Genomic DNA, 17236 nt, shown 5'->3' with positions numbered 1-17236 from the left:
AGTCGGAAACGACTAGCACACATTTTTCGGGGGAAACTTTACCTTTACCTTTTTACAGTACCTTTACTTATATAAGTATTCATGTCTATTTCCCTTAAGGACATCTCTCTGATTCTCTAGAGTCCACAAAGGCAGTAGATAAAGGGGATAAAGAAAAGGTTGTATGACTATAGTACCTAATACCTTTTCTTATCTATTTACTAGGTAATTTCTTATCTCTGTCTGTTGATGGGGTTCACTTGAACTAAGTGCCATTGTTAAAACTGAGCTTAACCTCCAAAAAAAAGATTTGGATATTACACTTCCCATAGATGATTTTGCTGAAGCGTCCTTCTAAATTCTAGAAACATGTCAAGGACTTTGTAAAGATCCATTGTATTCAACTTAAGGGTATCAGAAGACCACCCATAAAGTCTATAACACAGAGAAAGTGAACCCATATAGTTGAAACTGTGGGTAGATGCATTTGGCCTCAGAGGAAGGTCAGGTTAAATCATTTCTGAATAGTTCTGTTGTGTTTTTTTTTTAAAGAGGGATTTTTCACCTTGTAACATTCCTCTGTTCAGCTCTGTGTCCAGACAGTCTGTGTTAATTTATAGATTGGCATTTGGGAGAGGAAGCCTTTGCAATTCAAAACTAAGCTCAGAGAATTCCAACAATCCAATCTAGGAAGAATCTTTCAAAAGTTCTGGAAAGGGAAAGGGAGAAAAAAAAAACCAAAGTCTGAAATGTCAACAATAACAAAAGAATGAGAAGACACCACTATCACCCTCCATTTAAAGATCCTAGTCAAAAGAGCTCTTCAAGCCGGTTTGATTGGGTTGGAGAGCATCACACTGTCACCAACTCACTTTTCATTAGGCTGTTGCTCTCTGTTAGCGTAGCCATGCAGAAGAACTCAAAACACATGCACAAATTAAATCGACATCCAAACTCCACCAATATACAAAGCAATTTAAATGATATTCATTAGAGCGATGACAAGTCCTGATGAGGCTTTCAGGAGCTGAATCCTTCAGCTTTCACCGACTGGGTTTCAGGGGCATTGAGGCGTAACTACAGCGACTGTACCTCGACTTTCTTTTAAAAAAAAAAAAATGTAAAAGACAAGAGGGGAAGAAGGGGGAAAAAAGAAACTAGCCAAGAACAAAATTGCTTCCTGACACACCTACTTCTTTCTCTAGACATCTTTTGCAAAGATTTGAAATCTTTGGGAATTGCATCTTCCTTGCTTCTGGCTGAAATAAAGGGGAATATATATATTTCAGTTGCCTGCAAATCCCCTTCCTCTCTTCTCCTCCTTTTTCCTCCCCTTAACTCTACCAATGTTCCAATTAAAAAAAAAAGAATTTCATTTTCCAGTTATTTCATTTCATTGGGTTGGAAAGATCGGTAACTCATGTTTATGACAGATGTGAAGGCACTGCCCTATTTATCAATTGTGTTAAAAAGGGACTGGATGAGGTTGGTATCAATCTGAATAAGCACCCCCTATCCACAAGTCAAACTGAAATCATTTCTCTTTAACAACAGCACTGGAATAAATATTAATATCGGCAATGATTATCAAACTAGGTAAATGCCAAAATTGGATTCAGACTCGTACAGTCCTACAGGTTTATTCTTTGGAAGTGGATGATTTGGAATTCAAAGCTGACTTTGGTTTGTACCATATGGCCAGAATATATGGGGAAAAAAGAATATTTGTCATACAAAGGAAGAACAACAACCCCTCCAAAGAAAAAGTCACAGAGGCCACAACCTTCTCTTCTTATATTTTCTCTTTCAGTCCCTTCACAATCAGAAAAGTTCTCTGCAACAGTAAGAGAAGGAAGAAGAGTGCAGGACTAGAAGTGACTCATCTGTTACCGAGATCTCAGAGACAATTTCTCATCTCTCATTGTGTTCTCTTTTCAACCAGAGCCATCCTGAGAACTTCTGGATGTAAGAATACTGAGATGTGGACTTCCTCAGAAAGAGGAACCATGAAGACCTCCAAACTTATCTTGGCAGCTAAAATAAATTGGCATCATACTGAAGTAGCCAGAGAGGGCACAAAGCCATAGTTGCTAGACTTTGTAGGTGCTACCCAAATGCAAAAAAAAAAAAAAATCTCCTTCCATCACTTTTCACCTCCTAGTGAATCAATTAAAAAAAAGAATGCAGCCTTGCATCTGAAAAAGATCTGGGGGGAAAAAATGTGCCATAGTACTAAAATAAAAAACAATAAATATTCATCTGAAATGTTAGCATTCGTATCTTTATCCACCCTCGCCGTATTTTGAACATTTAATGAAACAACGATATAAATATGTCATTAAAAAAAAATCTAAACTCCGTTTTGCTCTGGAATTTTTGAAACAGATTTTTCTTTCTTTCTTTCTTTTCTTTTTTTTTAAATCAATTATCTGAGTATTTACTCACAAAGATATTTTAAAAAGAAAAAAAGAAATAGATTAGCCTAATATTATGTACATTACAGTTTTAAACAATGCAAAAGCTGCCTTCTTCTGGATAGAAAAATTACAATGTAGTTTGCACGATGAAGCCAACGGTATAATTAAAACAGCCAAGTTGCATTTTCTGATGCCAAAAAGAAAATATAATGAAGTTGCCGCAGTGATCACTACATGCAAGATTTCAATTAATTACAGAAGCCTGGCTCTGCTGAAAAGTTAAAGATAGGTTCACGTGATTTATTTCTCTCTCTCTCTCTCTCTCTCTCTCTCTCTCTCTCTCTCTCTCTCTCTCTCTCTCTCTCTCTCTCTCTCTCTTTATTCATTCATTCATTCATTCATTCAAAGTGAGGGGTGCGTGGGTGCTCACGCTAAAACATTGTCTTCATTTGAGCTTTTTTTTCCCCCCTTAGATCCGGCATATTGATTTCTTCTTGAGAAGTGAGCTGTTCAAGCTCCATTTAAGATTTTCATCTTCCCTGTAGCCCTGAGCACATCAGAGTACCATAAATTAGTTAAATTGCACATTTATCACAAATGTTATTTTAAGATACTGTGTAAATTTGATGGCTGCAAAGATATACAGTCTGCAGGGACAAGCCACAACTTGGGTGGGGTTAACCTAGGGTCATCTTCCTGTATTGTTGATTGAAAGATCTTCTTTTTTACTCTGATTTCACTCGTCCACTCATTTCAACTCATCATATGCGTCCTCTTTTCTGGAAAAGGAATTTCTATTTTGCTCAATGTCCGTGGAGATTCCCGGTCTTTCAGATCATAATTGTCTCAAAGATGTTGTTTTTTTTTTTCTTCAAAAGGCAACAGGACTGTTGTTTTTTTTTCCTTGAGGGAGCAGAAAACGTTTTGCTTCTCAGCCAAGAAGCTTCACTAATTCTGATGCTCAGGTGATCAGAACTGATGAAGCTTCTTGAATGAGAAGTGAAACGTTTTCTTCTTCTTCGAGGAAAAAACAAATCCGGTTGCCTTTTGAAGGACAAAAAAAATACCGTTGAGATTCTATTTTGCCTCCCTCGTGAGAACGTGCAAGTGTCATTTGAAAATTTATGGTGTGAAGGAAAATCGCTGGAAGGTAGTGGAAGAAACCACATTGCCAGTGTTGTTGTTGTTGTTGTTGTTGTTAGTTGCGAAGTCTTGTCCGACCCATCGCGACCCCATGGACAACGTTCCTCCAGGCCTTCCGACATTCCAATAACCACCAATAACTGCATCTGGATATCTGAAGAGGTTTCCTTAACCTATCCTCTATCCTTAAATAGAGTTTTGTATTCTATTTAGGTTGATGCATGAAAATCATAAAATTTTATGTCGCTTAAACTGAATATAAAAAGTGGTCTAACTTTTTATAGCTTTCCAGGTTCTTCCATTGCCCTGGAAAATTCCAGGTGTTGGGATTCAGATAGCTAGAATTCCAAGTTAGCGTGCCCAGTTTGGGAGTTGAAGCCCAACCTCTTCTAGAGGGAATTGGGTTGGAGAAGAATGACTTAAAGAGAGCTGCAGTTTCAAATATATCTCATAGTTGAAGATACGTCAGAATGAACTATGTGGACACTAACATTAAGCAGCGGCTAGAATCTCTCTTTCTTTCTTTCTTTCTTTCTTTCTTTCTTTCTTTCTTTCTTTCTTTCTTTTTTCTTTCCTCCTCCTCCTTCTCCTCCTCCTCCTCCTCCTTCTTCTTCTCTACCTTAACCAGCCAAGATCCAGAAAGATTTACATTTGCATATGTTAATGAAGATCAAAATGAAATCCTAGAACTGTAATCGTCTGTTTAAAAGCCACTCTGGATCAGGATCTTATTAGATATTAACGTACACTTGGCATTGTTTCATCACTAACACTGCTTATAACCTTTGTTCTTTGCACTCAAAGAAAAAGGAGAAGATATAATCTCCACATTCTTCAAGTAATGGTAGGGAGGTGGGAGTATTTTTTTTCATTATTATTCAGCCTTTGAATATTTGTCCCTCTGCTCTTTAAATGCTAAAGTTCACAAAAAACTCCAGTCATTTGTGTAGAATTTTCGCCTGCCAGCACCTGGCAGACGAGGGGGGGGGCACTTCCCCAAGCTTCCATCATAAACAGCAAGCGTACAATTTAATTTTAATGTGCTCATTAGTGTAGCACATTTCAGATATAATTGTGAGTGCGACACAACATTATAGAAAAAAGACAATTTTAATGCGGCTGTAGAAAAAAAAAAGTTATATGAAGAGTCATATCATGGTGCCACATTGTCAACAACAGAACAGGGCACAGAGTGTGCAGTTTGGGGTCTGCGCTGTTTACATGCCAATACTGTACACATAAATTTTCATATGGTGTCAGGTGTCAGTTACTTCTGCAAATTAACCGCCAAAAATGGAGCCGAACAGAATCACTTAGTGTGCCGGTAACCACGGGTTACCTTTCATATGCTTAAAGATAAAACTGCAGTATGAAATCTTGGGAGAATAATTAGGAAAGAACAAAACAGAAAGTTAACAACTGAAAGAGAGAGAGAGAGAGAGATAAAATGAGACAGAAGGCATTCTAGATATGAAATAACAACCAAGAGTCTTATAAATAACTAAGAGGTTATATCACGGAATGCCTCATAACTTTTAAGCAAAGTATTACAGTACAAACGTTTTAAAGGCTCTTTTTTTATCAATCTTTAGGAAATACAGTACAAGATTTTTCCCTCCTCCAATTCTCCCACCCCCAGATAGATTTAACCCTTTGAGCACTGAGTTAGATTTTGAACTTTGTCTTGAATTAATTATTGTTTATTTTTTTTATTATTTTACTAATAAATACCTTCAAAATTTGTGTTGTGCAAAATAGTTCTAATGCATGCCAGTCCGTGGCTTTGTTATCAGAATGTTCTTTTTTTAAAAAAAAAAAAGGTAGCAAATAACTAATAAATATGTATAATTTAAACATGAACCTCTATCAATATAGATGTACTGTATAGCAAACAAAACAAAACAATAATCATACTTTGCTTCAAGAATAATGTTTCTGAATACTTTATAAATGCTATCTGTTGTATCTTTCATATAATTTACATTGTTCAGATGTTAAAAGAAAACCTTTTGACCTAGAAAAGAAATATACATTATTATTTTATATATTTATATATATATTTATATATTTATAGGTACCACTTAAACTCAAGAGCATATTAGGTAGAAAACCCATCATTGATAAAAATGTCAAAGAAGAAAATGGTATTGTCCACAATCACATTTTTTTTTCATTAGTGGATTCTGAAATCTGTACAATATATACAGTACACACATGTTTCAATGTGAAAATAATATATTTTCAAATCTCACGATGGGTGCCACACCCCTGCATAGACAGAGGATTATTAATTATTTCAACAAAGGACATATCCAGGTGTGGATCTTAGGAATCAGATCTCATATCAATCTGTTCAGATGCAAAAGCTGAGACTCCGGGAAAGTCAAGCTTTCCCAGTGAGACACTAACCCACCCATCCATCCATGCAGGAAGTCAAATGGAAAGGTTGCTCAGTCTATATTAACTATGAACCTACAAACCCCTGAGGGTTCAAAGGCCAAGTCAGGATCTTCTAGGACATGCCTGAGGGAACACGTGGGAGAGGCAAGGAGGAAGCAAATTTGACCAAAGAAAAAGCCAATGTGTTCAGATCCTCTTCAATCCTTTTATTAAATCCCAGGTTTTAACTTACTTGGCAATCTGCAGATTCAACTCTTCCTGTACCCTGAATTCACTGGTGAAGCCTGGTTACTTGGAATGTAGAGCTGAAGAGAGGGTGAGGGACCCACTCAAAAGGCCTTTGGAAAAGGCCGCATTCTAGTCTCAGAAGATAGCTCTCCCCCCCCCACCCACGCCGATGTTGACCATGAGAACCAATGTAAGAAACAGTAGAATGAGCTAATACAACTTGTAAACTATGTGTTATAAATATTGGCAGCATTGAAACAAGGCAGGGATGTAAAAATGTTCCCTTGGGAAGAGAATGGTTCATAGGGAACACCATCTCAATCATCCAATATCGGAATGGCCCAGAAGTGTTCTATAAGTAGGTTTCCTAGACAAGGAAACAATTAGGCTCATCATGAGTCATTTCCTCTTCTGGAAGATCTTCTTCCAGAAAACTACTGGTTCCTCTTCAGAACATCTGGACTGGTGTGCTCTGAAAGAAAGACTTACAGCCTGGAACTGTATGGTTTTTCCATCCCTATTTGGGATATCTCAAGAACTGCCACCAATCTGCTGCACAATTGGTCCACATATCAAAGTGGTGACAGTTCTTGCAATATCTCAAGAGGAAAGTGTCTTTGCAAACATCACATGATACCGTGACTGGCTGCTGATACTTTTTTGTTTGGGCTTGTTGCCTTGACCAAAAAAAAAAAGTAAAGAAATTCTAAGCCAGAACAGGATTAAAAAAAAAATCTGAAGAAAACATTTCTCTCTCTATATATATTTTTTTAGAAAAAAAGGAAACCAAATTAATGCAAAAGTGCTTCAAAGTACTCAGAGGGCTAAAGATTTACAGGTGAGAAACAGCCAGCACACTTCATTTGCCATTTAAAGAGTGTACCATGATTTTAGTTAATAAATGCTTAAGTAAACTGTCTTGTCAATGCATGCAGCTTGAGGCATCATAGTGATGCACAGCAACTAAAAACCCCAATTTACACAAAGTTCCAAACACTTACCACTGAGTTTTTAACCTTCATATTTTACCAGTAACAACAGCTGATTATGTACCTCTATTAAACACTATACAGTTACATATAAAAAAAGAGAGTCGTCCAGGCTAGTGACACCCCAGAGTTAAAATAACAATTATGTGCCAAGAATAGGGGTGGGAAAGGGGCAAAAGATAAACTCAACAGCATGTTTGACAGTTTTCCTCAAAGCCAAGTACAGTTGTTCGGGTAGCATGTCTGTTAAAAAGAAAGGGGGGGGGATTTAATGCTACTGTTTTTCCAATTCACAGACATAGAGAAGATGGTCCTCGGGAGACTTCCCATGTGTTTTACTGAGATGAAGTTTAACAGCATGCTTGCTTGCAAAAGTCCTGTTGCAAAGTTTACATTGGTAGGAAGTTCCCAGCTCTTCCTCTGGTGAAGGGGCCAATAGCTTCTCAGAGGATGACTTGGTTTGTGCTATCTGATTGTTAATCTGCTCACTCGAGAGTTTGGACAAGTCTCGTAATCGGAAACCTAGATGTGACTCAAGGTGACTGATGTAGGTCGAAGGAGTTCTGATTTGAGAAGCACAGTCATTACAAAAGAACACCGGATGCCCAGTATCTAAGTTTTTAAGGAACTTTGTCCCCCCTGTCCTTCGGAGTTGGTATTTCACATTGGCCAACCAGTGGCTAATGGTAGTCATTGAGAGTCCCGTAAACCTGGAAATATGCATTCTCTCTTGAGGGCTCAAGTCCGACATGATGTATTTCCCTTCCGACGTCTGCTGCAAACTGGCAGCAAATTGGGCTTGCAGGATGAGTAAATGCTGAGGATTCCAGTTTGACTGGCGTCCCTTCCTTTTCTGAGCCGGGGTGGTTTCTTCCGGTTCCTCAATTGTCGTGCCATCAATGTCAGACTTCTCGGAGAGGCTGGAAGGCGTGGAAGATTTTGATGTGTGACTTTCTGTCAGGTTCTTGAGCATATCCGAGATATCTGACAAGGCATTCTCACGGAGCGGCGAGTTTGACATAAATGACACAACCGCAGATGTCTTTGCTGTTGTCACTGTAGATGAAGAAGATGCTGAAGACGCTGATGTGGATGACAAAAGCGCTGAACCCAAAGAGCAGCTTTTGTCACTCTTCCCTTTCGTCAAATCTATGGGCTGGTCATTATTGACATGATAAAAATAACGGTCTAAGTGATCTGGTTTTTTGGGCTGCAAGGGCGGTGTTGCGACAGCAGCCTTTTCTGCTAAGCTGTTGCTCATTTTGAAAAGCATGCTCATGGGGTCTAGGGCAGGAAGAGAAGGCTTTGCCGCCTTCCCAAGATGAATGTTCATGACAGACTGTAATGCACTTAATGGATTTACAAAAGGTTGCTCCGGAGGATGGTCGGTAATAATAGCTGTACTGCTGGTCAAAGTATTTGCGATTTTCTTGACAATCTCTTTGCCGTTTTCCATCGGTTCTCCAGTTGGGCTGTCTCTGCAGCTCTCCCTCTGAGAAACTGGACTGTTCTGATGGCTTTTGAACCCCATGTCACTGGAAGTGTCCATCTTGAGGGGTTCACTGACCTCACTGCTACACGGCGAAGGGGTGGCTCTCTTCATGGGCGAAAGCTTGCCCACTTCAGGTTCCTTCAGTTTTTCTTCCACTTTGGCCACCTTCTCAGTCACTTTCTTCACCAACTCTTCCATGGCATGAAAATTTGTTTTGGACACAGGAGAGGTTTGGCTATTTGGAGGTGAAATCAGGGGCTGACTTTTAGTAGGAGACACCAGTTCAGCATTTCCAAACATGGGCTTCAAAGGAGCGTTCTTTGCTGATGATCCTAGGGATAATTTCATCATGTTGGGCAGCTGATAAGCAGCATGAATACTGGGATATCCACCCCAGCTTGGTGTGCCATTCTGGGCTTTGTTAATAGCTGAAGTGACTGTATTTTCTAATGACTTTAAAATATCTAGTCCCCCTTTGGGGCTTTCTTCCAAGTCATTTTCTGTCAGGTAATGATATTTGGAGGAGATATCATATTTTTCCTCATCTTCGCTTAATTTTTCTTTCTCTTTCACCTTATCTTCAGCAGCTGTTCTGTCCTTCTCAATTTCTTTCTTGATTTCCATGTTTAATTTCGGGGAGACACTGGATGGCATGTTGGAAGGAGAGGTGAAGGTTGTCGCTGCAAGAGGCACAGACTGTACTTTCTCGTCGAGCAAAGTTGTGATGGTTGGCGTGACAGGGGACTCTATGATGGTTTTCCCTTTCTTCATGGCAGAGTTGGTGACTTTAATGAAGTGTCCTGTCACCATCATGTGGGCCGTGAGTTCCTGCAAGGTGTCATGGGAACTGCCACACTCCATGCACTTGAGAATTTGAGATTTCCTCGCTTCAAAATGCCAGGCGTAGCTGGCACCGTTCTGGTGTCCATAACGGTTATTGGGTGTAATGTAAGGATTGGAATTCTTTTGAAGTGGGTCGTTGATATCGGAAAGGGTCCCTTTGGGGGTCCCACCAGTAGAATCTGGAGAACTTGGCAGTTCTAACTCCAGCGAGGTTTTTTTTCGAGTGGCGGGGATGATTTTTGCTGCTACAGGGGTTACAGGTTCCTTCAGAGGCACTTTTTGGTAATGTTTCGTTTTTATCATATGCACACTCAAGTCTTGAAGCGATTCAAAGGAGTGGCCACAGTACATGCACTTTAATACTTTCTGGGCATCTTCTTTCCCTTCCATTTCAAGCAAAGAGCGTTTACGAGGCTTAGACCATCTTTTGGGGTTGTTGTTATCTGTTTCGTGGTTGTCGTCTCGATAATGTCCTGTTTCGTTCATGTGCACTGTTAATTCCACCAAAGTATCATAGGCTGCACTGCAGTCTTTACAGCGGAATTTACTGGCTCCCGTAAAGATGGAGCCGTAAAGCTTACTGCTCTGCCTGTACAACTGGACTGTGCTAAAAAGACTGGGCTCAGGAAGAATTCGGTTCTGGGACACTTGTTGCAATGTTTTGGCCATGGCGGTTTGATGCCAATCGAAGCTGCCACTGCCACAACTGCTGCTGCTGCTGCTGCTACTGCTACTGCTGCCATTGTTTTTTTCGACGGCTGGCTGGTGGAGATTCAAATTCAGGCTGGACCAGTAGGAATTGGAGAGGAAGTTATTGTAGACGGCCTTCATCTGCTCCAAACTGTCTGACACCACAGATTCTTCCAGTGGTATGGAAACCTCTTTGCTCTCCTCTTCATTTTTGATGGAGCCACTTTCAAAATCGGCCATTCGGTCACTCGTCTCGCTGATATGAGACTCGCTGTCCATTTCATGGCTGGAAAATTCAGCCACTGGAGAGTTCTGATAGCTCTGGCAGTTCTTGCCAAAGTCCTTTTCTGGACAGGCGTATTTTGCAGAAGGTTCTCCATCAATCGTGGTCTCCTCTGGTTCCAAGTCATCGTCCACCATGGCGGCCGCTTTCAGCTCATCCGAAACATAAGCTACATAGCAGAGAGAGAGAGAGAAAACAGATAATAAAACACACAGTTAGTGACTGCTAGTCTCCATTTCTATCACCAGTTGGCATGTTTCATTCAAAGAATGCATATATTTATTAAAATTAAAGAGTCAAAAATTAGCATTTCTTCCAAGCAAGAGGAAGAGGGGAAGGAGGAAAAAAAAATCTGCTCTTCAAACATAATTTGCCACCTTATTCTTCTCATGGGGCAACAGCTTGAAATTAAAACTAAATTTGAAATTAATGAAGCACATTCTGGAGGTGGCATTCATTCCTAAAGTAATAAATTACTTGTATCAACCTCAGAGACAGCAGTTCCTGTCTGTCAATTAATATGTCTTATGCTTCTTCTAGCCCTAATGTATTTCTTAACAGACAGATTCACAATTTAAATTAAGCCAGATTTTTTCCCCAAACCCAATCTTTAATAAAACATAAAAACCATCAACAAGAATAACAATAAATCTCACAAAGCAACAAGAATGAAGAAAAGGGCTTCCTCACTTATTAGAAAATTTAAAGGTTGCATTTATTACAGGAGCTGTTTAGCAATGCAGGTACTAAACTGAGCATTGGGCTTAGTGTGAAAAACTAGACTCAGATAAGTAGGTAAACTTCTCAAAATTTTGTAAGTGGATCAACCCTGTAATTACAAGGATCTTACAGGCCACAATTCTTCGTTCCCTAGGACAGGCAACTGTTAAACAATGTTTGCTCTTACCCTGACAAAATTCTGGAATCGAAAAAAATACACTGGACCTAAGACAGAACATTTTTTAACTTTGTTGATGCGATGGTATGTAACATACTTTTTTGTACTCTTTTATGAGTATATGCAAACCTGGCTTTTACACTTTCTAACATACTTTTTTAATTGTTTTTACAGGTAATCCTCAATGTACAATCACAATTGAGCCAGAAATTTATGTTGCTAAGTGAAACATTTGTTAAGTGAAACATTTTATGACCTTCCTTGCCAAACTTGTTAAGTGAATAATTGCAGTTGTAAAGTTAATAACATGGTTGTTAAATGAATCTGGCTTCCCCATTGACTTTGCTTGGCAGAAGGTCGCAAAAGGGGATCGTGTGACCCCGGGACACCCTGCAGCCGTCATAAATCTGAGTCAGTTGCCAAAGCGTCCGAATTTTGATCATGTGACCATGGGGACACTGTAAGTGTGAAAAATGGTCATAAGGCACTCTTTTCAATGCCGTTGTAACTTTGAACGGTCACTAAATGAAGTGTTGTAAGTCAAGGACTACCTGTAGTTCTGTCATACACCATCTAGAGTTGCTTGTTTGTGAGATGAGCAGCTGGATAAAATTGGTTTAATAAATAAATGATAAAAATAATAAAGGCAGAATTGAAAAATCTATGTACATTCTAGATGTGAGTTTAGATATAAGTCTGGAATTTATTTTATAATTTTCCTGGTTAAATTCGAGCCCATGAATAGCAAAATTCGGGATGCACTCTATAGAATTTTTTTTTAAAAAAAGTTGAAAATTCCTTCCAACTTCCCCTGTTAGTAGGAGAAAAGGGGAAAAAAATATTTTAGCTTGTGCAGAATGCTTTTCAACTTACAGTTGCAAAAACCATACCTATGACATTTGAAAATTGGGAAAATAACGTTTCTTAAAGCAGAAGCTGGGGTACCCAGTCAGTTCTCCCATTAAAAACAAACAAACAATTAAAATACAGATAGAAAAGCCTTATGGGGAAAACAGATAATTAACTTCTCGATGGCTTCATGTCTGTTGCAAAGACTTTTTTGACACTGAGTAAGAAAAACAGAACAACCCAGCTGTAAGATTGGGTTAAAAATAATAATAATTGATATTTTGCTCTTATTCTTCCAGGGTAAATATACACAAGGTCTTCCAGTGGACCTTACAAATGTCAAAGTGTTTGCTCTTTAGACTACTTTGTCAATATTTCTTCACCATAAGCTACATTGGGGACCCCAACAGAGATCCTGTACCGTATAAGGCAACAGGAAGGCCCAATTAAATTACAGCGCTGCAGAACCACAGACTAAAGGTGCGGGATCCTGTTGTTACTGCAGCTCTGGTTCACCTGCAAACATATCGAATTTGCCCCTCCCAAAGCAATAGACAGGTAGTCCTCGACGTATGACCACAGTTTTGCTCAAAATTTCCGACGCTAAGTTTAAACATTTGTTAAGTGAGCTTCGTCCCATTTTGCAACCTTTCTTGCTAAGTTGTTAAGGGATTCACTGCAGTTGTTAAGTTAGCAACACGGTCTTACTTAGCAATAGAAATTTGGGGCTCAGCTGCGGCCGTAAATCGAGGTCTACCTGTATGTTCTTGCTATGTTATAACAGGTTAATAATTCCAAAATACAGAACTTTGCAAGTCAAGAAGTACTGATTTCCCTATCCTTTATATTCTGTTCTTTGGTATGCATGTATTACATAAAGGAAGCAGATTCATATCCCTTTGCTTGAATCCATCCTGATCCAGAGACCTCACACATATATAATAAATAATAATAATAAACCTTTATTGTCAAAGTACAACATGTGTACATTGAGATTAGCTGAGCTTCCCCCTGTGCTCTCTCCCCCCAACACACAGTGACAACAAACCCTCCATCCTACCACACCATGTGAACCAACTACACCACACACCGGCCTCCCAAGTCAATTCTGCATAAGTTCACAGAGATTATGTCCCATTTAAAAGCCTAACAGCCCACGGATAAAAGCTATTTTTCAGCCTGTTGGTACGGCTGGCTATACTCCTATATCTCCTACCGGATGGTAGGAGAGTAAAGAGATACCGTCCAGGGTGTGAGTCATCCCTGAGAATCTTCCTCACTCTTCCAAGGCAACGAGCCCTGGCGAGGTCATCCAGTGGTGTCAGGGAACAGCCCACAATGTCTTGTGCTGTGCTCACTACCCTCTGTAATACTTTCCTGTCCGCGGCTGTCAGACCAGCATACCAAACCACAATACCATACGAGAGGACGCTCTCTATAGTAGACCGGTAAAAGAGGGTCATTAGCCGTTGTTCTACCCTATTCTTCCGCAAGACCCTAAGAAAGTGAAGTCTCTGTTGGGCCTTTCTAGCACCTGGGTTGTGTTAACTTTCCAGGTCAGATCCCTACGCAAAACAATCATTGATGACTAATTACTTGAAAAGTTGCCACTAAAGGTGGAAAGTGCCTTCAATAGAAAACACAACGCTTTTGGCAAAGGAACCCATTGTGATACGAAAGCTATTTCTAGAATGTTTTATCGTTTCTTGAAATGAATGGGGATGCAGTTTCCTAAATACACACCACCTAATGGTATATTAACATACCCTTCACATTTGACAGGGCAGTCAAGTTGAATACATGGCTAGGGAATACATGCCTGATGCTTATCACGTCCTAATTGTATCAAATTATTGGATTATCTTGTATCTGTAACTGTGCAAACTTTCTCTGGTGAAGGCAGCCTAATTCACCTTCAGTCTTAATCTACAAATGTGGTTTCGGTGGACTCACGATCAATTTTTTTTTCTCATCTTGTTTCAGTTGTTAGCTTTGGGCTTTTCTTTTTTAAATGTTCTATGAGAACTTCAGGAAACTTTATTATTATTATTATTTCGATAAATGCTGTCAGGTGCAAAGAACCAGGATCATCAACTCAATTTAAGCACAAAGGATTTGTTAATACAGCCTATACACACAAATCTGGTCAATTAGTGGTCAGCACTAAACTGGTCCTAGTTAAGAGTCATTGAAATTCAAGGGGGAGGGGGGGTTAGACTTGAGTCCCTTGTGGAAATGCAGGGATTCTAAACTGATGATATCTATGGAGATTCTCTGTCATCCTGGTCATGGTTGTCCCAAAGGTGCTTTTTCTAAAAGGCAACTAAACTTCCTTGATTATAGAGAGAAAGTCCAGTTGCCTTTTGGAAAAAAAAAACCCAAAACCATTCTGACTAAGCTGATGGTGCATTTAACTCTGCCTTCCAGCTCTGCCTGCTTTTCTCCTACATCCGTGCTGGCGAACCTATGGCATGCGTGCCACAGGTGGCACGCAGAGCCCTCTCTGTGGGCATGCACGCCGTCGCCCCAGTCCTAGGCCTTCAGCTGGGTTTTATAAAACTTTTTCGCTTTAGGCCTCCGTGTGCAAAAAAAAAGGTTCAATCAATCAAGTTCAACTTCTCACGGAAAAAAATGATCTCGCAAAGTTGGAATTGATTGAACTTTTTAGTCCCACCCAGTCTGCCGTTACCACCGCAGCCACACCCACCCAATGGGTCACGCCCACCCAATGGGTCATGCCCACCCAATGGGTCATGCCCACCCAGCACCCGATGATACATAAGTGGGTTTTGGATTGCAGTTTGGGCACTCAGTCTCTAAAAGGTTCACCATCACTGTCCTACATATTTTTCATTAAAAAGATTAATTAGCTAACCCCACGGAATTTCTGATCAGTTGTTTTTTTTTTACCATTACCCTTCATTCTTTTGGTCCCGCATTCATCTTTCCAAACATTAGCATAATTCATCAAAATAATGAAGTTTGAAAGGGGGAAAAGTGGGGACATGCAACTTCCAGAAAGCTCTAAAAAATACATTGGACGGTGTATTAATCCAAACCAGAGTTTGAAAGTTAAAGTCTGGTCCATATTGGCCTCGGCAAAGAAACTTATCTCTGCGTTTGCTATTTCCAGGACTGTTAGCAGAGTGGACGTCTACAGTGCATGTAGCTCTGGATCCCTCTTCTTATAAAAAGAGGAGACTGCATATTGCAGGAATTACCAAGCAACCAAAATAGCCAGATACTTATAAAACTAGACCGTGACTGTTCAACCCTAAATATTATCACTGCTTGATTGATGCTCGCCTTTAAAGCCTATGCCAGTATACAATAAAATGGAAGGCGGGGGGGGGGGAGTTGGAGAAGGTTAAATTCAGGCAGGCAAATGAATATGCCAGTCTTTCAATTGCTATCTAAGTTGGTAATCTTACAGATATTTCCTGCCTCTTGTTTTCTGAGACCGAGAAAGCTAATTCACAACAAATCCTCCACTGCGTGCCTATGATGTATGAAACAATATGGCCATACCAGTTAGATCACTTTTACTGAACCAATTACCTAAAGGTCTGACTTCCTTTGCCAATCTTAGTAGAAAGGACTCTTTTTTCTAATTGCGGGTATCCTTAAAGTTTTGTTTTGTTGCAAAACCAAGCAAGCGCTTATGAACTGATGTAGTGACTAAATCCTCAGACCTGCTTTTTTGGATTTCTGAGTCAAATTGAGGACTATGGGCTTGCTGCGCTATCAATTGACACGAGCTAGAGAGATCTGGACTCAGTTGAGAATTTGTGCCATGGGCTGTACATGCTAACTGATTAAAGTGGATGAAAGGATGCTATGTATCACTCCTTGTTCATTTCAAAAAGAGTATTTGGCTGGGGGATTTTGTGAAGGTCTCCTGTCTCCAGAAAATACAGCATGTTATTTTCTACTATCTCTTTGTGAATTCAGTTGTGCTTTATGGGGTCGGCAAATGTGGCTTCTAAGCAAATCTAAAAGAGAAATATGGGGGCAAGGAAGTAAAGGCAAACAGTGGAACAGAACCGCAAAGACCTAAAATTGAAGATTTTTCTAATTTTCCCATTCGGAAAATACCCATCAATGAGTTTAACACAATTCTTAAGAAGGACCTCCTAGAGCAGGCATGTCAAACTCACCATGTCACGTGACATCGCACGACGTATCGGGACTGTTTTGCCATTCCTGGCAATGGGGTGGGCGCGGCTTCTGCATGATGCGTCTGGCCCGCAGGGGTTTGGCACCCCTGACCTAGAGTGAGGCCTGAGTTGTTGAAATCCATGGCCAGATGTTGGCACTTCTACCTATCACCTGCCATAACGCTGTATATGGCCCAGCCATCAAAGAGATTGCTCATGTTTTGTTTGACTGTCAATTCTGTGTCCCATTTTTAGGCTTAGATATTTAATAAGCTTCTGTTGAAGAATAATTTTTTTCAGCTGCTGATATTTACTATCCTAAAATACATAATGATTTAAATGTAGTTCAGATGTACTAACATAAGTGTTAAGTGTTAAGAGGGACATGGTGGCTCAGTGGGTTAGGACGCTGAGCTTGTTGATCAGAAGGTCGGCAGTTTGGCGGTTCGAATCCCTAGTGCTGCATAACAGAGTGAGCGCCTGTTACCCGTCCCAGCTTCTGCCAACCTAGCAGTTCAAAAGCACGTAAAAATGCAAGTAGAAAAATAGGGACCACTACGGTGGGAAGGTAACAGCATTCCGTGCACCTTTGGCGTCTAGTCATGCCAGCCACATGACCACGGAGTCGTCCTCGGACAAGCGCTGGCTCTTTGGCTTTGAAACGGAGATGAGCACCGGTCCCTAGAGTTGGAAATGACTAGCACGCATGTGCAGGGGAAACTTTACCTTTAACAGAAGTGTAGGAGCTGACCAAGCTGACCCCAAGGGAAAGGACAAATGTGTCATCAGTCACGAGTCCCATCATGCCCATAAGGGATTAAAGTCCAGCCCACCTTGAATTCCATTGACTCTTATCTACCGCCAATTT

At 40.1% G+C, this 17236-nt stretch overlaps 1 protein-coding gene across 1 annotated transcript in view; it reads right to left on the bottom strand.

The window, feature by feature from the left end:
- Positions 1-7430: 7430 nt before the first annotated feature.
- TSHZ3 (teashirt zinc finger homeobox 3) overlaps positions 7431-17236 on the bottom strand; it is a gene marked incomplete at both ends in the record, with an annotated part of 86959 nt that continues 77153 nt past the window's right edge. Inside the window, one exon of the mRNA XM_083370284.1 lies at positions 7431-10633. Within this exon, the coding sequence (XP_083226410.1) occupies positions 7431-10633 (3203 nt within the window). The remainder of the gene's footprint in view (positions 10634-17236) is intronic.

Source organism: Vipera ursinii, assembly GCF_947247035.1.
Source record: "Vipera ursinii genome assembly, chromosome: 10".
Lineage (NCBI taxonomy): Eukaryota > Metazoa > Chordata > Lepidosauria > Squamata > Viperidae > Vipera > Vipera ursinii.
Note: the sequence above shows the minus strand (reverse complement) of the source record. Positions and strands in the feature narration are given on the sequence as shown.